The following is a 25,163-nucleotide window of genomic DNA, read 5'->3' on the forward strand; positions in this document are numbered from 1 at the left end:
CCGCCGCCGCGGTGCTGAATCGGGATTTGCGTGCAGGCGGCGGCCAGAGCAGCCCCGGGGAGGTTTTAAAGCCCCGGCTTCCTGCGGCGGGGCACGCCGGGAGCTGGGCCGGCCGCTGCCATGGCGGCGGGGCCGTGGGCGCTGCTGCTGCCGCTGTTGGTGCCGCTGGTGGCAGCCGTCTACGAGGACCAAGTGGGGAAATTCGACTGGTGAGTGCCGGGGAGGCCGCCCCTGGGCCGCTTCGCCTCCGTCCCAGCTCACGGGCCGCGTGCCCTGTCCCCGCAGGAGGCAGCAGTACGTGGGGAAGCTGAAGTTCGCCTCCCTGGAGGCCGCGCAGGGCTCTAAGAAGCTCCTGGCAGCCACCCAGCAGAACGTCGTGGCCGCGCTCAGCTCCAGGAACGGCGAAATCCGTGAGCGAAGCGGGGGCCCCTGGGTGCGGAGCGCGGCCCGAGTGAGGGAGGGGGTGGCGAGGGCAGCGCGGTGCTGAGCCGGGCGCTGCCCCGCTGGGCTGAGCGGCTTCAGCCGCTTCCTTAGGGCAGGCAGGCTGCTCCCTGCGGGAGCTTTTTGCTGTGAAAAAGCCTGGCTTTAAAAAGAACGACGGCCAAATACCCTTGGGAGTGAATCTCGTTCTCATTTAAGCGTGTTTCCTTCAGTGTGGCGCCATGTAGACAAAGGAACCCCCGAAGGAGCGATAGACGCGATGCTGATCCACGGGCAGGGTAAGGAGAAGGGGCAGGCGTGACCGATTGTCCTTAAAACAGGACCTCAGCTGTGTGTTGAGAACTGCTAGGCTGGCCAGAACTCCTCGCTTTGTGGAGTTGTGGTGGATGTAAGCTTTGTGTTTGTTTCCTGAGCAGATGCGATCACCGTGTCCAATGCTGGGCGCATTCTGCGTTCGTGGGAGACCAACATTGGAGGGTTGAACTGGGAGACATCACTGGACACTGGCAGGTAGGACTTGTGTTTGAACTGTTTTCTTCCCTTTGTCATGGTGGTCTAGAAAGGAAGAAAGGGCTCTCTTACTTTGGATTTGTGTTGCGGGGATATATTGGATGTGAGGTTTCTAAAATAACGTCTGGATAAATTCTATAGCGATGCACAATTAGTTAAATTTAATGCTGTTTTTGTGTCTGGCAAACCAGCAGTAGGACAAGATGCACTTTTTTTTCCATAGGTGTTTTATTTTCTTCCCGTATACAATGTTAAACATGTTTGTATTGGGCTATTTAGATTCCAGCTGAATGATCTCACTTGAAATCAGCAAGGGTAGTTAAAGTGACTTGTAAGTTGTAGTTCTAGATAGCTTTTAAACATTTGAAGAGGGTGTTTAAATAGGGTGATTTTTGTCCTGAAGATAACTTCCTAATTTATTGTCTCTGACTTGTGCTTAGTTTCCAGACAGCTAGTTTGGTGGGGCTGCAGGACACGGTGAAGTACGTGGCAGTCCTGAAGAAGGCAGCTATCTCCCTTCACTACCTGTCCAATGGGCACCTGAAATGGGTAGAACACTTACCAGAAAGGTGAGAATGTATTTTCAGCAGAAGTGTAAACTTCTGACAGAGATTCTGAAGCCTTGGGGATGAAAGGATGCTGTACTTGTCTTATACTTCTGGAAACGATAACATGAGAAAGTGGTGCTTCATCGCCGCTGCTTCCCTTGCAGTGAGAGTACTCGGTACCAGCTGTTATATTCCCGTGGGACCGGAGTGATCCATGTGCTCGGAATCGTTCCCCAGAGCCACTTGAATATTTTAACGTTCAGTGTAGAAGATGGAGAACTGACAGAACAGGTAATGCTTGATCATGGATCCAAAATGTTGAGCTTGATGTTAATAAGCGTGTTGTGCAGAGTAATTAATTGTTAGTGTGATGCAGATAAACTTCCCTTTCACCATGGCATTGCCTACTGGCCAAGAAATGGATTTCACCATTGAACTCCCTGAAAGCAATCTTAATTATCCTTGTAGTTGCAAGTCAAGACCATTTTGGAAATCACAGCCTGCTAGACAGTTTAGCCCAGGGTCATGTGCAAAAATAATTCTATCTTAAATATCTTTGGCTGTGGCCAAGTTTTCTTTGAAGACTTTTATGCCGTTGACATCTTCATCTATTCATGTCTCAACTGGCAGACCAAAGTAGCAGCCCCGTGGCTGAAGAGCTTAAACGGAGCGTGCGGCGTGGTGGGGGAGGCCGTGCTGGTGTGCACAGACGTGGATACGCATTCTCTTTATGTTTGCTCCTTGGAGACAGAGCAGGAGATGAAGCAGATCCCGCTGCAGGTGAGCAGTGCTGAGAGAGCACTGTACACAATTAATTGTCCAACTAATCTGGGGCCTGACTGAGCCAGGGAGTACAGCAGTTCTTCTCTCAAACCGCAGAACGGCTGAAGAGGGGTGTGTTGGGGGGAGCATGATCCAGAAGTGAAGGGAAAGGAGAGAAAACTACGTTTTGTCTAAATCAGTACTTCTGGCTTGATGTCTCCAGAGCTGTGCTTCAAGAGTAATCCAGCTCTCCTTGCTTTTTCTCTCTTTTTTTTCTTTCCTGATGTAACTTTTTCATAAAGCGTATGTTGCCGCTGATAAAAGGAAGCTATTCGTTTCACTGAAGAAAAAGTTTTCATGAGAACATACGCTTGTCTCCTATCCACAGTCGCTTGACCTGGAGTTTGCTGATGGCTTCCAGCCCAGGGTGTTGGCCACTCAACCCAATCTACTCAATGCTTCACGGACTCAGTTCTTCTTGCAATTGTCTCCTACCCACTTCTCTCTGCTGCAGTACAAACACGGGCTGCTCAGCCACCTTCGAGACTTCCAACAGGTAACCAAAAAGCATTTAACTGAGAGGGCTGATTACAGCTTAAAATTGTTTAAAACAAACACCGCTCTGCTAAGTGTTTTTAACAAGCTGCTGAGCTTCTTTTTTCAGTTGTGTTCTCTGCTGCAACATTTGGAAACCGTTTGATTTCATTTATAGTATCAGCTGAAAGGTTTCCAAACATGGGCTTCGTTACACTTGGTTGCTGGTAGCTGTCAGCACGGAGCTAGCTTCCTGGGTTTGAGGTGGATGGAGAGATGCGTGTATCTATGTGACCTCTCTGAGGAGTATTTTCAGTTTTAGAGAGATTTTTTTTTGGTGAAACAATGGAATTTAAAAATTGACTGTGAAAGCTCATCTGATGTTAATTCTGCTCTGGCTTAATTTGTTTCGTGGGTACTTTTTGTTGAGGTTTGGGGTTTTTCTTGGTGGTTTTATGACTTTCTGCTGCCTTTTTTTTTTTTTCTCAGGCAGCTCTGGTGAGCTTTGCAACAACTGGAGAGAAGACTGTGGCTGCTGTGCTGACCTGCAGGAGTGAACTGGTTGGTGCAATTTGCTGGTACTGCGTAGCTAGCAGAGCTCCGTAGCGTGGGTATTCCTCGGGGGTGGGTTCCGCGAGGAACCTTCACAGGCCAAGGGCTGACTAGCAACTTGAGAGAGCAAGATTTAATTATCTCCTTGGACGTAGGATGTCGATGGTAATGCAAGCAGGTCTTGATTACGTTCAGCTAAGGCCATCTCTGGCTTGGTGAGGCTTGCTGTCCTTTGTACAGCCTGGTTTTTTCAGCATTGGCTAGGGAGTTTGTGTGTAACCCAGAAGTCTGCTTTACTGATGTGAACTTTATCAGAACTATCTCCTGCCTGAGTTCAGAGCCAAGCTGAGACTTGTCAGGCACTCAAAACACATTTTATTTTTATTTTTTTTATACTTTCATTGGGGACTCAAGCCACGTTACCTCTTCTTATCCTCATTTCAGAAACCTGGAAATTCTGATGACCTTCATGCAGGAAATACTCTGGAGGATTCCCAGAAACAGGTACAAGGCGGGTTGTTCCCAAGAATGGAAGTACTTGACAGTCCATTTTCTTCCTTTGCTTTTTGGAGCAAAATGTAAAAGGTGTTTTAGCAGTTCCACATAAATAATGCAAAACCATCTTGAAGCCATAGTTCTTGCTCAACATGACGTTACTGTGCAGAATTTGGTGTGGCATTTAAGTTTAACTCAGCGTTTGTTTGGTTTTTTTGCATGATACTGCAGGAATCCTTAACCTGTTCCAATCAGACCTACAATATTAATCTCTACCTGGTTGAAACTGGACAAAGATTGTTGGATACCACAATTACCTTTAACCTGGAGCATAACGGTGCCAAACCGGAGCAGGTGAGCAGGGAGAGATTACTTCAGTCCTGTGATTTATGCTTCTGTCCAAGTAGGTGATGTGATCGTTACTGCTTTGCTTGCCTTTTTTTTTTTTTTCAGCTATATATCCAAGTTTTCCTGAAGAAGGATGACTCTGTGGGCTATCGAGCATTGGTGCAAACAGAAGACCACATGCTAATGTTCCTTCAGCAGCCAGGTAATTGGCATGAACAGCTAACCCGGTCTGTTTTTTTACCAGTGTCTAGCTCATAAAAGGGCTTTATGAGCAACACCAGCTAATGCAGCTAGGCATAGCACAGATTTGTAGTATGCTCTTACTTTATTTTGATTTTTTTTCCCAATATCCTACTCATGTTTCGTACCAGGAAAAGTTTTGTGGAGTAGAGAGGAGTCACTGGCAGAAGTGGTGAGCTTGGAGATGGTGGATCTACCTCTCACAGGCGCACAGGCTGAGTTGGAGGGAGAGTTTGGAAAGAAAGCAGGTAAGCCACAGGCCTAATGAGATTATGCATGAGTTTATTTTTTCTTCCTGAACAAATGTTTTCTTTTTCATCTGAGCTGAGAGTTGAGATTGAGATTTCTACTCTTGGCAATTCAAGTGAGCAGAAATAAACCCATATTTGTTTAAACTTTAAAGTTCAGTGCCAAAGGCAGAGCAGGTGAATGTATTACGTTCTTAGAGTCAAAAATAGTCGGCAGCAGTAGGAGGGATTTTGGCCATCTCCCTTAAACATTTCCCTTTGATCCTCTTATAGTGCCCCTTTCTGGAAGACTCCTTTGCAATAGCTTTTGTTTTTGCTTTGTTTTGTTTTTCTTGCTGTCCTGGATGCAGCCATTCAAGGTAACCTCGGACCGCATGCAGTGTTGTCTAATCCTTGTCTAATCCTGACTAATGCCTTCCAGTGGATCTCGATCTCCTTTCTGCTTGCTTTCCCAGTGGTGAAATATACGGGAAGTCTGCTGGTTTTGCTCCTTTCAAGTAGCGAAGTATAAACCCTAATTGGGTAGAATTTAAGTATTTTTTAACTACAAGTGGTTTTGTTGCTCTAAGCGATGAGTGCAGAGGGAGATACTGACCCTGAAGGTGGGTTAGCTTTAGGAGGGCACTTGCTGCAAGCCTGCCAGCAAGAGAGAAGGAATGTTGAGAGATTATCTACTCTGCAGGAAGGTTTGCTTTCAGTTGGTGTCTTTTGGAATGAACTACACTAGTGGCAAGAAGGTTGGTAAATGCTAGAAGGTCTGTCACAAATGATCACTGTAACTCGGCTTTTCTGCATGGGAAGGCAGAGGCAAACGGTTGTCCTAGGTTTGTGCATGGCTGTGGTTTTTCTGCTGGTCCAGATTGGTAATTGTGGAGTGGGATGTAACCTTTTTCCCCTTGTTATCACCACTGGTCTATTTGCAGATGGTTTGCTGGGGATGTTTCTGAAGCGGTTGTCCTCCCAGCTTATCCTGCTGCAAGCCTGGACTGCCCATCTTTGGAAAATGTTTTATGATGCCAGGAAACCCCGGAGTCAGATTAAAAATGAGATTAACATTGACAATTTAGCCAGAGATGAGTTCAACCTCCAGAAAATGATGGTGATGGTCACTGCTTCGGGAAAGGTGAGGAAGTCAGGGTAAGAACCTGAATCTGGGTTGAAATTTAGAGTCTCAGCACTGAATGTCTCCCATTTCTACCTGTGCTTGAGTAGAATGTAGGAGATGTGCAGAGTGTTTTGTGGTAGCTTTGGATAGGGACTGAAACTCTTTTTCCTTATCATACCTGGAATAAGGATGCAGTACTTGAACGTGAGAGATGTGTTCTTACTAACTTTGGTTTTACTGTGTCTCTCTGCTCAGCTTTTTGGTATTGAAAGCAGTTCTGGCACCATCTTGTGGAAGCAGTACCTCAGGAATGTGAGACCGGGTGCCTCTTTTAAGCTGATGGTCCAAAGAACAACAGCCCATTTCCCGCACCCTCCACAATGCACCTTGCTCGTTAAGGATAAGGTGAGTCCCCTTCCTCTATCCCTCACAATGTGGTCTCGAGAGAGAAATCACTTCAGTGGTATATACAGTGTCCAGGCAGAAAACCACCTCTTTTGTCTGACTTAAAGTTTTGCATCTGTTTTAGGAAACCAAAATGAGCTTTCTGTATGTCTTTAACCCTATCTTTGGGAAGAGAAGTCAAGTAGCACCCCCTGTTTTGAAGCGTCAGATTCTTCAGACTTTGCTTCTGCCTATTATGGATCAAGACTATGCCAAAGTACTGCTTCTGATCGATGATGAGTACAAGGTAAATTGCTTTGCCTGGAGACGGTTTTCTTCATGTTGTGGCTAATGACTCCTCTCATTTTTGGAGCAAAACAAAACAAAAAAAGATGTTTAGGGAGGATCCGAGAAACTACAGGCCAGTCAGTCTCACCTCTTCTGTCCCTGGAAGGGTGTTGGAACAGCTTGTTCTGGATGCCATCTCCAAGCAATTGGAAAAGAAGGTTCTGAGGAGTAGTCAGCACGGTGGCCAGCAGGTCAAGGGAGATGATCCTCCCCCTCTACTCTGCCCTGGCCAGGCCTCACCTGGAGTAATGTGTCCAGTTCTGGGCTCCCCGGTACAAAAAAGACAGGGATCTCCTGGAAAGAGTCCAGTGAAGGGCAACAGAGATGATACGGGGCCTGGAGCATCTCTCCTGGGAGGAGAGGCTGAGAGACCTGGGTCTGTTCAGCCTGGAGAAAAGAAGACCGAGGGGGGATCTTATTAATGTTTACAAGTATCTTAAGTGTGGGAGACAGAGGGATTTGGCCGACCTCTTTTCAGTGCTCTGTGGGGACAGCACAAGGGGCACTGGCCACAAAATGGAGCCCAGGAAGTTCTGCAAAAACATGCAAAAGAACTTCTTCATGGGGAGGGTGACAGAGCACCGGGACAGGCTGCCCGGGGAGGCTGTGGGGTCTCCTTCTCTGGAGATATTCAAGGCCCGTCTGGACGCCCACCTGGGCAGCCTGCTGTAGGGAACCTGCTTTGGAGGGGGGCTGACCCGATGATTTCTTAAGGTCCCTTCCGACCCCTGCAATTCTGTGATTCTGTGAGTTGCATTTAACACAAAAATAGGAGGTTATCCTGATGAGACAGACCTCGTCCTGTGGAAAACATTTCAAATAATCTGCCTGTGGTTGTTTGTTTGTTTGCTTGTTTTTCAGTTCATTTTTAACCTGTTCAAATTTCTTTGCTTTTCCAGGTTACAGCTTTCCCAGCAACTAAGAATGTTCTTCGTCAGTTAGAAGAAATAGCCCATTCTATCTTCTTTTATCTAGTGGATGCTGAGCAGGGCAAGCTGTCTGGGTTCAGGCTGAAAAAGGTGTGGAATACTCATTGCAATCTAAGTGGTTTTACTTTCTTAAATGTGTACTGGATAATGGTAGATCTTTTCAATGGGTTTATATAGCTTGGAATGGAATAGAAGTAATTCAGCTGACTTACGACTTCTTCTAGGCTTTAAATGTGTCTCAGAAATTTTAAAATCGAAAAGCAGAGAAAGCTCACTTTGTCTTACTGGTGAAGACGGTTTCTGAGGACGCGATAAAACCTCCTACGTCGTGCTTTTTTCCTTGCAGGACCTTACAACGGAGGAGATCTGGGAGGTGTTCATACCCACTGAAGTACAGAAGATCGTAACAGTGAAAGGGAAGAGATCCAATGAGCACGTGCACTCACAAGGCCGTGTGATGGGAGATCGCAGTGTTCTCTATAAGGTGCAGTAGGAACTTTTTGTTGGTGCATTAGCTCACTGGAAGATTTCAACACCTGTTGTAGGCACTAGGCTGAGATTAAGCCTTTGCCCTCTGATGCCTTTTTTCCTATATGTATCAATAGCCATATTTTTTTCCCATATATATATCAATATCCATAACTTCCTGGAGATTATGCTAATTTTGATGCAGATTTTATTTATAAAATCTTTTCTTGCAGCAATTAAATCAGTCAAACGTGATGATGGGGAAATTGCTGCTTGGTTTCTCCACAGGATTTGTGCAAATAGGAGACTGTTTATTAAACAACTAGACCTGGATGAAATACAGACGAACACGTTGCCTGTGGCACTAAAAGCAAGGGTTTCACCTTTTTTTTTTTTTTTCTTTTTCTGCTGCTATAGTCCTTGAATCCAAACCTGCTTGCTGTGGTGACAGAGAGCACGGATACCCATCACGAGCGCACTTTCATTGGAATATATCTGATTGATGGAGTCACAGGCAGAATCATCCACTCTTCGGTCCAGAAGAAAGCAAAGGGGCCTGTCCACATTGTCCATTCGGAGAACTGGGTGGTGGTAAGGAGTATTATTCTGTCCTTCCCCTTTAGGAGATAGGGTCAGTTGACAAACCTATGTGGAGAAGATGCTTGGACCGTCCTCTGTGATTTCCTGCTGTTGACTCCATGTACTCTGCATTCCTAAAAACCCTCTCGTTTCAGTATCAGTACTGGAACACAAAAGCACGTCGGAACGAGTTCACCGTGCTGGAGCTGTATGAGGGGACGGAGCAATACAATGCCACAGCCTTCAGCTCCCTGGACCGCCCGCTTTTACCTCAGGTCCTCCAGCAATCTTACATCTTCCCCTCTGCCATCAGTGCCATGGAAGCCACCATCACTGAGCGAGGCATCACCAGCCGTCACTTGCTCAGTAAGTGTGTGCTGCCTTGTTCTGAACGTTTGTGTTACCTGCATAAGCCTGCATTGTGCTCAGATGAAGTTCTCTGGCTAAGATCCTGCTTGTTGTGGGCTGTTCTGAAGTCCTGGCAAGTGCTAGAATGTGCACCAGAAGAGTGTTTGTATTAGCCGTTAGAAAATACTGTCAGAAATGACCATTTTTAAGATGCACTTCTTTTAATGCGCAGTTGGGCTTCCCTCTGGGGCTATCCTCTCTCTTCCAAAGGCTCTGCTGGATCCTCGTCGCCCAGAGATCCCTACAGAGCAGACCAGGTAGGCAAGGCACAGTATCGGTTGTTCCTGGGCAGCTTTGAATAGTGATGGATTTTGTGTATAATATAGTGTGAAGTAGAACAATTTGTCCTGGACAAAGGGCAATTCTTACATGAATTTAAGTGAGGCTACTTTGCTCCCAGTCTGTATTACAGCAGGTCTTAGTATTAGCAAAATCCTGTCGCCTGCACCCTAAGAAGTAGCTGTCTAAGGGGCTGAAGTTTTTAAGAGTGACACACAAAAAACTTTAGAACTCTAAAAGGAGGCTGCTCCAGCGTAGTCTGATCCAGCTGGCATGCTTGGTTTGTCTTACAGTAAAAAAGAATCTGCACTGGGGAAAAGCTGCTGATTTTGCTGTTTTAGTTCATTAGCTTGTGATGATTAGGTGATGTCCTTTGCAGGCTGTGTTTAGTTGGGTTTTGATTTCTCTTTAAATACATTTCTCTTTAAATACCTTTCAGAGAAGAGAACTTGATTCCATACTCCCCTGATGTGCAGATCCATGCTGAGAGGTTTATCAACTACAATCAAACTGTGTCCCAAATAAGAGGGATTTATACAGCCCCCTCTGGTCTAGAGTCTACCTGTTTGGTGAGTACAAGGGAAACACTTCTATGTAGAGCTGTGGAATTTGTGGGAAGAGCAGTGTGATATGGTAGCCTGTGGCAAGCAGGTCTGTAACTTCAGATCACGTAGCTGCTCACTGCTTAATTATTTCTTCTTTTAATCAGAACTGTAGATGTGGGCTAGGTTTTATTATTATTATTAAATGTAAATGCTTTTCTGCAGAAAGCTGTGCTACCTGCTCACAGTGTTGTCTCTCTAGGTTGTTGCATATGGCCTGGACATCTATCAGACCCGAGTGTACCCCTCAAAGCAGTTTGATGTCCTGAAAGATGACTATGACTACGTGCTGATAAGCAGTGTCCTCTTTGGGCTGGTTTTTGCTACTATGATCACAAAGAGACTGGCTCAGGTGAAACTGCTGAACCGTGCCTGGCGCTAAGGCTATGGGTGATGAGAATGAGGCTGGAGAAGGTACCTGGGACCTGGGCTGGCTTGTGATCTGTGACCCAGCATCACCCCTGCGTTCAGAGATTCCATCCTGAGTGACCATGATGAACGTAAACGTTAATCTTGCGTTTTTGCTGGAAGATCCGTACAAGGAAAAGATGCTTGTACAACAAAACGGTATGCTGCCTGAGAAGAAATGGAAGAGAGATGGTGAAGAAGCAGAATTCTGTTGTGACTGTATAAAAAACAAACACACAAACACAAAACCACTCCCAAACCTCCCTGCAGTCTCTGTTAAAGCCCTAAAATCTGCACTCACTTTATAACCCCATTTTCAGTGAAGATACTAAAGGCGTGTGTTCTGTGGGTGCTCCTCGCCTCTTCTGACTGACATTGTGCAGAGGGAAGGATGCAGAACGACAGCGGTTGCGATTTGGACTCGACCTGGAACTGGAAGAGGCCAGCAGTGGGGCTGGGGGCTTGTGAGGTGGTCGCTTGTCTGAAGGCGGGGGCGGAAACTGCCTCAGCGGGCTTTGGAGGGGCGTGGGGGGGGGGGGAAAGGAATCCGAACGCGAAGTCTCAGCGTGTTGTGTATTTATTATTACAGCGCTCTCTTCCACCTTTCTACTTGTGGTGTTCGCTGCGCAGCCGCTTTTACCTCAGCGCCACCCCGCCCTCCCCGCAGCCCCCCCCCTCACCCGCCGCGCTCACTGCGCACGCGCCGCCCCCAAAGGCGCTGACTCACGCAGTGCGCAGGCGCCTGGGCCGCCTCGGGGCCGCCTCTTCTCCTCCAACCGGGGGGCGCGCCGCGCGCCTGCGCAGTGCCCCCTTTCCCGTCCTGTGCTGCGCAGCGGGGGGAGGCGGGGAGGCTCTTCCGGTCCCCGTCACCCACCCCCCCCCCCCCCCCCCCCCCCCCCCCCCCCCCCCCCTCCCCCCGGGCCGAGCACAGCGGCAAGATGGCGGCGGGCGGCGGCGCCGGGCCCGCGGCGGAGCCGGGCTGGGAGGTGGCGGTGCGGCCGCTCCTCTCCGCCTCCTACTCGGCCTTCGAGATGAAGGAGCTCCCGCAGCTGCTCGCCTCCGTTATCGAGAGGTGAGGGCGGTCCCCAGGCTGTGCTGGGGGACGGACGGACGGACGGAGCGGGCCCGCTCCCGGCTCCGGTTCGTTTACCCCCCCCCTCCCCGGGACGGCGGCTGTGAGGCTCGGGGGGAGTCGGGGGGGGTGGGGGGGGCGAATAGGGGCAGGTGGATAACGGGGGCCCCGCGCTGCCCCGGTACCGCCCCCCCTAAGGGCACGCCGTTATTTTTCGCCTCTGTTCCTGTCAGCTGCCCGGGGGCAGGCGTCGCCTCCCCCGGCTCGTCCCCTCAGCCCCGCTGCTCGGGTTGGGGGGTCGCAGCGTAACGCTTGTCGCAGCATAACGCTTTTGGGGTCGCAGTATAACGCTTTTGGGGTCGCAGCATAACGCTGCTTGCCTTTCGGGTTGCTGGAACGACCCCGTGGCTTCCCATCCAGCAGGCTCAGAGCCTTTCCCCAGAGCACGAGAAGGCTGCCGGGAGCCGTTCGGTTTAATGTAGGGGTTACTCTGGGCTCTAAAAGGCCGGGTAAGGAGGCCACCGTGTTATGCCCAGCTGCAAAGATACAAACCTGACCACAATTGCTTGTTAGGAGACAAAAAAATATAAACACTGTGCTGTGGAAGATAATAAAGTGAATCCTTGTGGTATTTTGCTAAATACAGAATGGCTGAACATGCACAAGGGATGCTTCAAGTCCATGTTCTGTGCCTATATATATATTTGTATGGCTGTGGTTCACCTGGAAACCTGCATACACTGAATATTTACGTGATTCAAGTGCTTATTAGACTAATCTTTTTTTGAGGGACCATCCTAGCATAGCTTTTCCACGTGCAACTCTGTTATTGGATTCTTTCAGCGGGATAGCATCACCGAAACATGAAGTGGGCACGCTTGACTTCTGGGAGAGGTCTGTTTCCTCTGTTAGGGGAACTGATGGCTACTGGCACTGGGTACAGCCAAAACCCAGCAGAATTCAGTGCAGATCGCGGGCCTGGGGCAGGGCAGTGTCTTTTATTTCATGCCTTGGTGCGCAGCACGTGGCAAATCACAGAGGGGAGGAATAGCCCGTTCACGTGTGGAACTGTGCCCTTCTAACAAATATCTGTAGATTTCTAATTAAAGATTAAATTCTCTCTTTATTTTCAGATGATTGTTTGATCTCTTAGCAAAGCTGTTGCTTGGTACTGTCCACAGGCTGGATTTCCTGCTGCAACAGCAGTGAAATCACTGATTTTTTTTTTTCAAAATAAAGTAATCCGCTTGTTTTCTTGACAGCTCATCTGTTTAATTTTTAAGTATCATCAGCTCCCCGGTATTCTCTTATTAGCACAGCTACTCAGGAAGTGATAGGCTTTGGCCTCTTTTTGACATAAATCTTAGAAATTCTGACTTGGAAAGACCCAGCTGCAGGTTTGCACAGTTTGGGACAGTCAGAAGAGGCTGATTTTCAGGAATGGTTTGCAGTAGTGAGGGAACTGCACCTGCTGTTGTGCCTTTCCAAGGAAGAGGCTGCTTTGTGCCTGCTGCCTTACATAAAGGGTCTATTTCTGGCCTGGTTGAGCTTTGGAAGCAGAACTGAGAAATGGATGGTATTTGCTGCTGAAGTGCTACATTTGATACTGATGGGAGGGCTTCCTGGTTAACGTGACTAATGATTTTTCCCTGGTAATCACGTTATTTAAGCAATAAAATCACAATACAATAGCCTAAAGTTACTAAACTTCACTGTACGGACAAAAAAGCACACTAGCACGTCATGGACAAAGCTGTTACCTGATGGTTTTTATTTGCCAGGACTTGGTGACGATCAGCTGACAGCTGCCTTTCACTTTCTGTTAACATAACAGGCCCGTGGCTTGTTTAAATAAAACTCAGACCTCTTACTGTCCATTCCATGTGAAATTCCCCGTTGTGTTCTGGTTTCTGCATCTTTCTGTTCCTGTACCTAATGTGTCTTGCACAGCTTGACCTATGCGGCAGCACGGTAATGAGGAGCTGCCAGTTTCTTTTGCACTCTGTTCTTCCCAAACCGTTCTAATTTGTTCTCTTACAACACCTTGCACCCACCTACTGCTGCTAGCTTAGAGTCGGCCATAAAGCAGCGGGTAAGCAAAGCCCGCGTCTGAGCATGGAGCACAATTTTTTTGGCGTGTTCAGTCCCGGGGTTGTCACCCAGCGGCGTGCTTCTGGCAGGAGGTGGTGAGGTGAAGCCTGGCAAGCGAGACAGCAAGCCTCTGGCACGTTGCAGTGTTCAGTTACTTCAAGCGAAGCCTAACAGCTGCTCTTCTACTTCAGCTTTTTGGGTAGAATAAGTAAAAAAATTCTCAGTACTAGGAAATCAAAGCTTCAAAGCTGTTCAGTATTTCTCCCGGTTCCTTTCTCTGGGAGGAATAACGTGTTCTAGGTTTTTTCCCTCCAAAGTAAGGTCTGCCAGCGATGAGGTTGGTGTTTTGACGAGTGAGGTTCAAGTGGTCAGTGAAGCTGTCATGTAATGTTTTCTTCCAACTTGCTCGCTCACATCTCTGAATGAAAGTTTTTAATCGTCTGCAAATGGGAAAGCAATTAATGTAGGCACTTAATAAGCAGGTGTCCACACCGCTTAGTTTTGTCACAGCAAGAAACCCGGGCTGACCTGGCCGTGGAGGCAGAGCTCTGTCCTTTCGGTGTGGTTGCCTTCAGGTCTGTGGGGATGGGATGCGATGTGAAGCTTCACTGCAGCTGCCTTTCACAGGCTTCTGTGTGCAAATAGGTGTTCCCTCTGAGCCTCACTGAGAAGCCTCAGAGACATGACTTTCAATGTGTTAATGCATGTTTTGCTTTACGACTTTTAATTTTGGTAGGAATTGGTGTTAAATTTTCACTTGCTCTGCGCTTCGTGTTGCTATCTGCACAAAGAATGATAAAACGATGCGGATCTCTGACACTGCACGTCTCTGCCCGTGAGGCTGGTGGCAGTGGGTGTATTTTTCTCAGCTGTGCGTTACCTACCAAAACTCTTCGCCCTCCTGCTTGTGCAGATGCTGCATTGTGTGTTTGTTGTTGTTGTGCAATTGGCTGCTTTGATCCTTCGGTTTTGCAGAACTGCATAAAAACTCCTGTGAATTCTGTGCCTCGACAGAACGGGGACGCCTGGGTTCCAGTCCTGGCAAACCCTGCCTAGCATTAGCAGAACAACCAGTCCAAACCTTACGGGCAGCTGAGTTTAGAGTAATTTAAAGATTAATTGAAGGGTAGAGAGACTGTTAGAGAGGCTGAGCTGTTGGTGATGCACAGGAAAAACACTGGTGATACCGGGAGGCGCTTTCTTAGACTTCCAGCATAGGTAGCGATCCTGATACATCTGCTGCGAGAAGATTCTGCTCCCGTAACTTTGACTTGGAAAGAGCGTGTGATTTTAATGACCTTATCTTACATGCGGTAATAGATGCATCACGTTCTGAGCATTGTATGGCAGCTGCTGTTGTGCTGTATGGAATTGACGTACCTCCTGTTCTCCTGTTGCAGTGAATCAGAAATCTTGCACCACGACAAACAGTATGAGCCTTTTTACTCCTCCTTCGTTGCACTTTCAACGCATTACATCACTACTGTGTGCGGTCTAAGTAAGTGTTCACCATCCTCTGCTTCTTTATAATGACTGGGATATAGCAAAAGTTGGCCAGACTTGGTGTTTGTCTCAAGCCCCGTTTCTGAGTCAGATGTTAACGTAGTGCGTGAGACCAGCGCTGCTAAACCTCATCTGGACAGAATGTCAATTGAGGTGGAAAGGGAAACTTGCCCTTAGGAGCGTTTGGCCGCTGAGTACTGGGAGGCATTGACTTTTTGGTTGTGTATTTGCTTCCTGACTTCAATTAGGAAAGTAATTTTCGGTTGAATTAATAGTTTAAATCCATTGTCAGGATTTTTGGAATATCCTTTAGCAGTTATGTTACTGCATTGGAGTTAATGATCCAAGCACTGTGACTCAAAATATTTTACATTATTTTGGCTGAAAGGGACAAATTCAGTGAAAATGCACTTTTGTTCAGCTTGTTTCTTGTCCTTCAGTGCTTTTTCTCTAAGCTCTGCTGGTATTAAACAATAAACATTGCTAGGGAAGCTGTTACATCTATCTGTATTAATTTGTCTGGGTAGAAGGTGTTATCCTTGCTTTCCTGACATTTCTTGTGTCACATTTGAACGAGACTGAATTTATATTGTCTGTGTATTAAACATGATAGATTGCATATGCATGCATGTTGCGTAGCATTGTTTTACTGAAAGCATTAAGAGCATGTTACACTGGAGAAATTAATCATTCGTGCTGAGTGATGCAAGCATCTGCTCTTTGCAGTACCAAGAAACCAGTTGCAGTCAGTGGCAGCAGCCTGTAAAGTCCTGATTGAATTCTCACTGCTGCGTCTAGAGAACCCAGACGAAGCGTGTGCTGTTTCGCAGGTGAGCACAGATTTTGAACACGTGGGCAAGCCTGAGAGCACAAGCGGACTTTGGCCTTTAATGCCAAAATATTTGTTCTAATGTTGTATAAAGCAGAATTACCGAAGTTCTTTAAAAGTTGAAGGTCTAGTACTTCAGTAGAGGCCGATACCTGCTGGATCTTCCCTCTGCGTTCTTTTTGCAGAATTTCAACTGAAGAGCAAGCTGCAATAAATGTGGCCTGAAACCTTGCTTAAGCACATCTCAATTCTGTTGCCGTTTCCTATGTTCTGATTTGGGTTTGTGTAACGATCTGTTAGGTTGTCAGTTTGTTGCGGTTTTCAAGGACGGGTTCTTCCCCAGCTGTATTTCAGTCTTTAGAATGAGCTTAAATCTATTTCAAAGAGGAAAGGCGAGTTAAAAGTGTTTGGGCAGTGTAGCTTCTGATAGGGCCACCTTTAAGCTTTAGCGTGTCATAGGAGAGAGAGCTTTACAGTGCATTTCTGCAACAAGGGTGTGGGAAATTGTTCGTGACCTGAATTATCTGCAGTTAGGAGGCCATCATGATTCTTGGTTTGAAATCAGATTGGATCTCAGATGTTGCAGTAGCCTCAGTAGCTGCAGTTGTGCTAGTTATGCAGTGCTGTAGGGTAAATGATACCGAGGAACAATTGAAATCAAGAGAGTTTAAATTGTACTTGATGTCTTTTTCTTTGTAGAAGCACCTCATTCTGCTGATAAAGGGGCTGTGCACGGGCTGCAGCCGCCTGGATAGAACTGAAATTATTACTTTCACAGCAATGATGAAATCAGCCAAGCTGCCTCAGACTGTCAAAACCCTCTCTGACGGTAGGTGTTTCAGTGTGTGGTACTATTGCTGTGACACCTGAGTGAGGCATAGAAAATGTTACGTTTTTGATGTGTGAGATGATGTTTTTAATTTTCCCCCTGCAGTAGAGGACCAGAAAGAGCTGGCTTCCCCAGTGAGCCCAGAGCTAAGACAGAAAGAAGTGCAGATGAACTTCCTGAATCAGCTGACGTCAGTCTTTAACCCTAGAGTCTCATCATCACCATCGATCATGCCAGAGACACAGGTAAACAAACATCTCCAGAATAAGAGTGGTCTGATTTTTAACATTAATAATATTGGTTCAGGTAAGGACAGAGGGCAATAAGTGGTAGTTTTTTAACATTCATATATAAAGAGAAGTGTTGAAATCTTGCATGTTGATGAATGGCAGATGAGAAAATACTGTTTGCGTTGTACTGATGATAGCAGTTTTGGTGCCTCATGAAAGCTGATGTATTCAGTGATCCTTGTACCTCTTCTGAATTCAGCTGCTGCTGTGCCTTGCTGCGGTGTAGAGACTCATTGCAGTGCCCTGTATTTTTAATGTTTCCATGATATATTTAGTATGTGCATGCTTTTAGGTGGAAGGAGAAAACGAGGATCAGGCTTCCACTGATCAAACCTCTGCGGCAAAGACAAAAAGCATATTCATTGCTCAGAACGTAGCCAGCCTGCAAGAACTTGGTAAGAATCAGCTCTTTTAGCATTGGGGAATTAAAGTGCTGCAGCAGATGTTTCTCCTGTGTTACGCCTTACAGCTCTGAATAGGAAGAACCTCTCTGACCTGTAGCATTTGTTCTTTAGGACTCACTTGGGTGTATGTATGGCGATGTTACCATGGGGGATTATGGTGGTCATAATGTAGTTATCTTCATCGCAGAGGAGATGAGCTCCATGTATTTGTATGTGTTAGCCGTGTTTTGGAGGAGGAAAAGGTGGACAATGTAAAATAGCCAATGGGATGGCTTACCGAGCAGGTGTGAATTAGTGTGCCATGTAACATGCACACACAGCTTTGTGACGCCCGTTACGAGTACTGGCTGAAAACTTCACCATCTGGTTTATGTCTTGTAAATTAGTCTTTATCCTGTTACCTCATCTATGATGATACTGTCTCACCATAAAGAATAATTAAGTCAGTAATTAATGACCATTAGATCATGAGATGTTCTGCCTAGAAGCTCTCCTAGTAAAAATAAAACAAGTAAAAATAAAACGCTGCTGTTTTTCTTTGGTAGGTGGCTCTGAAAAATTGCTGAGAGTGTGCCTGAACCTCCCATACTTCTTGCGATACATAAATCGGTTTCAGGACGCAGTGTCAGCCAACTCATTTTTTATTATGCCAGCCACAGTGGCAGACGCCACTGCCGTTCGTAACGGGTAAGATTGTGTCGTCACTTCACTTTGGTATGTGCTGAGTACACCCTACGAGAGAAAATAAATGTACTAGCTGTGCTGTGTCAGTTACTGTGTTGCTCCTATGGACGCGTGATGTGCGCATTGCGTTGTTGAATCTTAACCTGTGTCATTACTCCAGGTTTCACTCACTGGTAATAGACGTGACCATGGCACTGGATACTCTGTCTCTGCCTGTGTTGGAGCCCCTGACACCCACGCGGCTCCAAGATGTGACTGTTCTTGCTCTCAGCTGTCTCTATGCAGGTGAGTAGATTCCCCCCCCTCTCCCTTTTTCTTAGAGCTTAAAGTTGCTCGTGCTTCTGCTCTGCTTTGTTACCCACACATCTGAGGCTCAGCCCGCATTTATTTCTCACAGACCTGAAAGTGATGCACCGTGCTGCATAGTATGGGGACTGGGTAATGTGAACATTGGTCTAGTGGTACTGCAGTTCACATTTGTTCTGCAAATGTTCCCGTCAGTATCTGAGACTCAGTGACTCAACACCTTCTCAATTGCCTGTAATTTCTGTTCTCTTATGTTGAGAGTGTGATACACTTTTGTGATTCTTATTCCTTCAGCTTAATTGGTTATATCCCCAAATCATCCTTGTTTCCCTGGAGTGGTTTTAAGTACTCCAGAATCCTGAGGGTTCATATTGGTATGGGTAAGATTTTAAAGAGTTGGTAATTGAGTAAGAAGGTTGCCTTAAAAATGGTATTGAATTACATGGTAAAACATTTCCCCCCTTACTTGTTTTCACGCGCTTCCTTCTGTAGGACAAAACCTTGCTTTTTCTTTTAATCTGTCAGCTGCAATAATGTGTATTCACGGCTCTCCTGGGTTCATGTGCATGTTTAATACTGCTTGGTTTTATGTACTAAGTGGGAGCGTTGAGTCCCAAGATTGGCTCTGAAGAAGGCTGTTACCTTCACTTGTTTTCAATCAGGTGTGAGCGTGGCAACTTGCATGGCCATCCTACATGTGGGTAGCACTCAGCAGGTTCGGACTGGGTCAACAAGTTCTAAAGAAGAAGATTATGAAAATGATGCTGCTACTATTGTACAGAAATGTGTAAGTAGATGGGGAAGTGTGTGTGTGTGGTGTTTTCATTCTTGGCAAGTGAAGTGTGTAGAATTTGTATTTCCATTGCAGTACATAGCTGTTATTTCTAGGCACTAGTCTGGCGGATCAAGTAATTGGGTGGCTAATTGTGGAGGGGAAAAACCAGTTATGTCTGGAGTTCTAAAAGTGTGGTTTAGTGTGGTTTAAAAGGCGATTTAGTTATTGCCCAATCAAGTGCTTAAACATTACTATGGTTTGGGATTTATTTGCAGCTTGAAATCTATGAAATGATTGGACAAGCCATCAGCAATTCACGCCGTGCAGGGGGTGAGGTAAGATCTGCCTCTCTTAGGAAGCTTTCTCACTGTTTTTGTGCTGATGTATTTTGGCATTTGGACTTACGCTATTCTGTCTTTTTTTTTTTTTTTTGCCTCCGCTTTTTGGGTGATAGCATTATCAGAACTTCCAGCTGCTTGGGGCTTGGTGTTTGCTAAACAGCCTCTTCCTCATCTTGAACCTCAGCCCCACGGCCTTGGCTGATAAGGGGAAGGAGAAAGATCCATTGGCTGCTCTTCGCGTCAGAGACATTATTGCTCGTACGAAAGAGGGCGTTGGGTCTCCCAAACTAGGACCTGGGAAAGGGTATGTAAATACCCCACTGGAGTAATCATTGTCCATGTATCTAACCATGTCTAGCAGGTGACTGCTGTGGAGTCTTGTTGGTCTCCCCACTGGAAATTCAAGTCTCGATTGTTGAAAAGTAGTAGTCATCTGTTCTTTCTCAGTTTATCAAAGCAGTTCCTGTCACTTCACTCAATCTTATTTTTTCTTTTTTTCCCTGAAATTACACTGTATCTTTTATTTTTCTGTAGACATCAAGGGTTTGGTGTTCTGTCAGTGGTGCTAGCAAATCATGCCATCAAATTGCTGTCATCTCTCTTTCAAGATTTGCAAGTGGAGGCATTGCACAAGGTTCGTAGGTCGTGTGTGTGGTTCTTGTGAAACATTTTGCCTTCTTCACTGAAACACACTTTAAATTCTCTTTTCAATGTTGTCCTACAGGGTTGGGAGAGTGATGGTCCACCAGCAGTGCTGGATATCATGGCTCAAAGCACATCAATACAGAGAATCCAGCGGCTAATAGATTCTGTACCACTCACTAATTTGCTGCTGACCTTGCTATCTACATCCTACAGAAAGGTAGGAATGGGCATAGAGCTGGGGAAGTTCTGTAGCTCATCCACTCCTGCTGAGTATCATCTGCATGCCAAATCATCTCTTTATAAACTGAATATGCAAAGAAGTAGTTAGAATTCTTCTGTTAGAGGCTGTCAAGTGAGACCTCTCTCTTTTCAGAGACTGTAAATTTGACAAACTTGTTCTAACAATAATTTTTTTGCAAGCACGGTGGTATTTATGAATTTAGCAAGAAGATGAAAAAACCGTATTCTAACCAGGTGCTTTCATGTTAAAGCTGGTGTTTGAAGTGTTGCTTACAAGGTTGGCACAGATTTATTTTTTAAGTCAGAATTTTTATAAATTTTGGTATCTAAAGGGAGAGGAGTTGTGAAGAACTGTTAATAAATTAACTGAATAGAATTTAGTAGAAGAAAATTAGAATGATTTAGGAAGATGCTCTTGTTTTCAAATTCTTTCATAATCCTAAAATTTAATTTATTCTGGTGTTCTAAGGCTTGTGTCTTGCAGCGTCAGAGGAAGGGCTCCATGAGCAGTGATGCAAGTGCCTCCACTGATTCAAATACTTACTATGAAGATGATTTTAGCAGCACTGAGGAGGACAGCAGCCAAGGTAACAGAGTTTGCAGCAAGTAACTTAAGTCAGGATTTTATGCTGTCTTAAAGACGTAGTGGAAACCTGGATACTGGGCTTTTGTCTTCTTGGACTGGAATGACATGTAATGCTAAAAATATGGAAGTGTTTATAAGATCTGTTGGCAGAAGTAACGCTGACTGTACTCTCTTCTGTAAACTTTAGCCAGAGTGGCTGGAATTTGGCACTATTTGCTTCTTAGGAGAGTAGAAATTATTTCTTCTTGTAAATTCCTGCTGGACTGCTGTAAAACTGCTGAGCCTTGTGATTGGAAGGGAGCAATGAAAATTGCAAATCCCTTAACTCTGCTCACTGAAACTCTTCTTCAGTCCTTTTCTACACTAGGCAGTTTGCATAAGGCAGTTGCTTACTATACTGTGCTTTTGTTTTTCTTGTCTCCTGTGCTAGATGATGATAGTGAACCAATCCTGGGGCAATGGTTTGAAGAGACGATCTCTCCAAGCAAAGAGAAAGTGGCCCCACCACCACCCCCTCCACCCCCACCTTTAGAGAGCTCTCCTAGAGTCAAAAGCCCTAACAAACAGACTGCAGGAGAGAATGGGAACATCCTGGCCAGCCGCAAAGATCCAGAATTGGTATGGGAGCATAATAAATAACAGATGTGCTGCAGCATCATTTGCTTGACAGCGGCTAGCTGTGTGGACAAGTAGCATGATAAATGTCAGGTATTTTAAGTACACTGCTGGTGGAGAATCAGTGACTGTCTAGGCTTTGAAGACAAGAGTTTGCTTTACTCTTCTATTTGTTATTGCTATGGAAGCAAAGACTGAAGGTATCAGTTTGGGTTCCAAAAGGAGAGGCAAAATGAGGGCAGAACTATAAGTGAATTAATTGGCTGATAGAATGCTGTTAGCTCCAGCTCCATTGGGTAAAGATAAAAATAAATCCTTCAGCCAAGAAGTTAGAGATGTGCAGATTTTTCAAAGAATTATAAAATCAGTCCTGATAAGGAACACAAAGTGCAGTGAGTTGCATTGCATTGAGCAAACTAAATTTGCACACCACTACCAGGGGTGTTATTAGGGAACTTGATTTATTTTACTGATGTTTTTGGCTTTTTTAATGTTTTCTCATACTCCCTCAGATTTTTTTTTGTTTCTACAGTGTGTTTCTCTTTTTCTTTTCAGTTTTTGAGCCTAGCTTCAAACATTTTGAACTTTATCACTTCTTCTATGCTGAACTCCAGGAACAACTTCATTCGCAACTACCTGAGCGTCTCTCTTTCGGAGCAGCACATGGCAACACTGGCTAGCATCATCAAAGAAGTGGATAAGGATGGGCTTAAGGGTGAGTGAGCAGAAAGAACTTCTCTGCTAGAGAGTACAAACAGTAGGATTTATAGAATATTTTCTTAGTTCCGTGTGGAAATCTTAAATATAGGAGATCAATAGTGGTAAATGGCTCAATCCCTGTATTATAGGCACATCAGATGAGGAGTTTGCTGCTGCACTGTATCACTTCAACCACTCCTTGGTGACCTCAGATCTTCAGTCTCCTGCCTTGCAGGTAAGTCCATTATGAATGTGTAAGTGAAATAAAGAAGCGTTGGTGTCAGTTAATGCTACTGTGTGAATTCTCTGCACCTAGAGTAGTGTGTTGTGATTCCATTTGGCCCCTTTTGCAAACAGAGCTTGGAATATTTTGGATCCAACACGTGGAATGATGTTTACAATTCTCCAGTACAAAACATCCTGCAGCATATAAGCTTAATATTCAGATTAATCCACTGAATTTTGAGGGTGATGAAGGTTGAAGGGGAAGTGAGTTTGTAAATTTTGTTTTGGAGACTTACCTCTCTCCATGTGTTTGCCAAGATTCCTGCAGATTTACTTTGCTGTCAGGACTGATGACAGAAGGCATTGGAATTATTTCAGGAGAATCAAATAAATCTCTTTGCTTTCATGTGTGACTTTATAGCTTCTGGGTTTCTTTGCTAGGTCATGGGCTGACCTGGCTTAACGCTGTAAGTAGAGATTGCTTACCAATCAGTGAATTCATTACCTATACTTTTTGTTGACTGTATTCTACCATATTTAAAATACCCCCCCGCTCCCCCCAAAAAAAGAAAATCAAAAGTAGTCCCAATACTATTGGTCCTAATGTATCTGAGCAAGTGTTTTCATTTTCTGAGCTCTTTATTTTTTGCTCTGTCATTTCTGGAGAGGTACAACAATATCTCCCAGATGGTTGCTTCTGATCTGTTGTGATTTTTCAAACCTTGAGGGGTTCTCAGTTCCTGGTTTTTACAATAACAGTACCAGTCAGAGTAGATGCAAACTCCACAAGCTGACCCATGTCATCCTGCCAAAGCATAATCTCTCCTGTTGTGATTTTTGCAGTAAATGAGCAGAGCTTATTAATGCCATTTTTTCTACTTTGGAGCTGAAGTTCACAATGTGTTGTGTTTTAGGTGGCAAAATGACAACATAATTATCCCTCAGTAGCTATACTACATATTTGAGATAGGAAAAATATAGCTGTGCAGTACAGCTTTACAAGCTCTGAGAGCACTACTCTTTATTCAAATCTTGCTTTTAATTAAAGCAGCAAGCAAGACTTGCCTCTTCTCAAGAGGTCTCTGTTTTGTTCTAGAACACACTTCTGCAGCAGCTGGGAGTTGCCCCTTTCTCTGAAGGACCATGGCCTCTCTACATCCATCCTCAAAGTTTGTCGGTGCTCTCACGACTTCTCCTCATTTGGCAGCATAAAGCCACTGCCCAGGGAGATCCTGATGTCCCAGAGTGCCTTAAAGTTTGGGAAAGGTGAGATAATTCTAAGTTGAAAGTCAGACATCTCTCTGATTTTTTATTAAGTGAAAATTCCTTGGCACCAGCGTAACAAGTATGCATGTGTGTGTTGTCTGAGCGCTGGGGGGTATGAGGAGGAGCAGAAAGTCAGTCTTCTGTGTGGCTGGAGCTTTTCACCTAAAATGCAGGAGATGAATGAAATCGGTCGTCAGAATGAGGATTTAGGTGGATGGAGGCTGAATAACCTACAGTAACGCTGTTTTTTAAAAAAGGACATAAAACAAATGCCTTATTTCAGTAGACTTAGTAGCTCACTTCTTGTTTAGCTGAGTCAAAGCCATAGTGGACTGCTGTTCCTGTGGACACGAGTTTGCATCTCTCTATCTCCTTTTAAATGGTGGTTCATATTTTCCATCAAATGTATTTGCCTCCAACTGAATTTGTGTAGGTATGAGAATTTGCATAGTCTCATTCCCGCACATAATGTACTCTCCTGTGTTGTGCCAGGGGAGGTTTAGATTAGATGTCAGGAAGAATTTCTTCACAGAAAGGGTGATGAGGCATTGGAACAGGCTGCCCAGGGAAGTGGTGGAGTCGCCATCCCTGTGGAGCTTAGGGATGTGGTTCAGTGGTGGATGAGGTAGTGTTAGGTGATGGTTGGACTTGATGATCTTATGAGTTTGCTGCAACCTAACTCATTCTATGAGTCTAAGTAGAAAAGCCACTTACAAACTTACTCATTGCCAGGTTTGTGGGCACGCTGAAGCAAAACGCCTTGCAGGGGACTCTTCCCAACGATACAGAAGATCTGAATGTTGAACATCTCCAGCTGCTGCTGCTTATTTTTCACAATTTTTCCGAGAGGGGCCGCCGATCTATCATGATGCTCTGTATCCAGACAATTGTGGAGCTAACAGCGAACATGGATACCCAGCAAAGTTCTGTGCCACTTATTGTGGCTCGTCTGTTCTTGGTGTTCGACTACTTGCTCCATCAATATTCCAAGGCCCCGGTTTACTTATTTGAACAGGTAGGATTCTGAGATCATGTTCTGAATATGCAGCTGGTCACTAAGCAAAACCCTGTAGCAGGCAATCATTTGGTGTCTTCACAACCTTTGTGAGTGACTCGGTTTTGGTTCTGTTACCAGCCTTTTGTGTTATAACAAATGATTAACTGCAGTCGCTGATTCCTAGTGGCAGGGTCAGTTAGAGTGTAGATTTCTGATGTAACTGCTGTCCAAATAAATCCTGCTAAGGGCAGGATGAAAGCCCTGCCTTACCTTTCAAAATCATGAGCATTTTGGGTATGGGCACTATTTCAAATACCTTGTACGCATCGTTCTTGCTTTAGCTTGTCACTGTTTTTTGGCACTGTTCTCATTAATGGGATGTGTTTCGTGTGTGGCTTTTTCAGCTGTTGGAAGCTTGACCTTTTTCAGTTGTTGGAAGCTGCTCACTCCAGAATGAGCCCTCACTCCAGGGTTCAGGGCTTCCCTCAAGCTGAGAATGATTGGGTTTTAGCATGGGGGCTGTTTGTGTTTTGTTTCTTCTTTTGTTACTGTTGGGGTCTCCTTGCTTAATGATGAGG

General features: G+C 45.4%; 2 protein-coding genes across 8 annotated transcripts in view; both read left to right on the plus strand.

The window, feature by feature from the left end:
- The first annotated feature begins 28 nt into the window (after nt 1-28).
- Nucleotides 29-24,787, plus strand: EMC1 (ER membrane protein complex subunit 1). Of its 3 annotated transcripts, XR_004755681.1 has the most exons (25): nt 29-209; nt 286-410; nt 654-719; nt 858-951; nt 1,392-1,520; nt 1,664-1,790; nt 2,130-2,279; nt 2,650-2,817; nt 3,285-3,356; nt 3,792-3,851; nt 4,074-4,196; nt 4,296-4,392; nt 4,562-4,678; nt 5,029-5,037; nt 5,602-5,801; nt 6,039-6,188; nt 6,313-6,474; nt 7,415-7,534; nt 7,791-7,928; nt 8,330-8,503; nt 8,647-8,857; nt 9,072-9,156; nt 9,618-9,747; nt 9,983-10,245; nt 24,776-24,787. XR_004755681.1 is itself a non-coding variant. In XM_035344555.1 (24 exons), the coding sequence occupies exons 1-24, from the start codon at nt 121-123 to the stop codon at nt 10,160-10,162; spliced, it is 2,976 nt and encodes a 991-aa protein (XP_035200446.1). In that variant the 5' UTR covers nt 29-120; the 3' UTR covers nt 10,163-10,540. The 3 variants fall into 3 exon arrangements, 2 of the variants coding, with proteins under 2 accessions (XP_035200446.1, XP_035200447.1); XM_035344555.1 differs by lacking the exon at nt 24,776-24,787 and having other exon boundaries at nt 9,983-10,540; XM_035344556.1 differs by lacking the exons at nt 5,029-5,037; nt 24,776-24,787 and having other exon boundaries at nt 9,983-10,540.
- The window catches only part of UBR4 (ubiquitin protein ligase E3 component n-recognin 4), a 76,272-nt gene continuing 62,204 nt past the window's right edge, over nt 11,096-25,163 (plus strand). For all 5 annotated transcript variants that reach the window (XM_035344550.1, XM_035344551.1, XM_035344552.1 and 2 more), the window contains exons 1-19: nt 11,096-11,260; nt 14,752-14,849; nt 15,581-15,684; nt 16,383-16,512; nt 16,618-16,757; nt 17,095-17,197; nt 17,752-17,893; nt 18,051-18,175; nt 18,859-18,983; nt 19,247-19,306; nt 19,426-19,616; nt 19,847-19,946; nt 20,037-20,174; nt 20,667-20,784; nt 21,214-21,401; nt 21,954-22,113; nt 22,247-22,332; nt 23,419-23,588; nt 24,321-24,603. In XM_035344550.1, the coding sequence (XP_035200441.1) occupies nt 11,127-11,260; nt 14,752-14,849; nt 15,581-15,684; nt 16,383-16,512; nt 16,618-16,757; nt 17,095-17,197; nt 17,752-17,893; nt 18,051-18,175; nt 18,859-18,983; nt 19,247-19,306; nt 19,426-19,616; nt 19,847-19,946; nt 20,037-20,174; nt 20,667-20,784; nt 21,214-21,401; nt 21,954-22,113; nt 22,247-22,332; nt 23,419-23,588; nt 24,321-24,603 (2,595 nt within the window). In that variant the 5' untranslated portion in view covers nt 11,096-11,126. The remainder of the gene's footprint in view (nt 11,261-14,751; nt 14,850-15,580; nt 15,685-16,382; nt 16,513-16,617; nt 16,758-17,094; nt 17,198-17,751; nt 17,894-18,050; nt 18,176-18,858; nt 18,984-19,246; nt 19,307-19,425; nt 19,617-19,846; nt 19,947-20,036; nt 20,175-20,666; nt 20,785-21,213; nt 21,402-21,953; nt 22,114-22,246; nt 22,333-23,418; nt 23,589-24,320; nt 24,604-25,163) is intronic.

This window comes from Oxyura jamaicensis, chromosome 21, assembly GCF_011077185.1.
Source record: "Oxyura jamaicensis isolate SHBP4307 breed ruddy duck chromosome 21, BPBGC_Ojam_1.0, whole genome shotgun sequence".
In the NCBI taxonomy this organism is placed as follows: Eukaryota; Metazoa; Chordata; class Aves; order Anseriformes; family Anatidae; genus Oxyura; species Oxyura jamaicensis.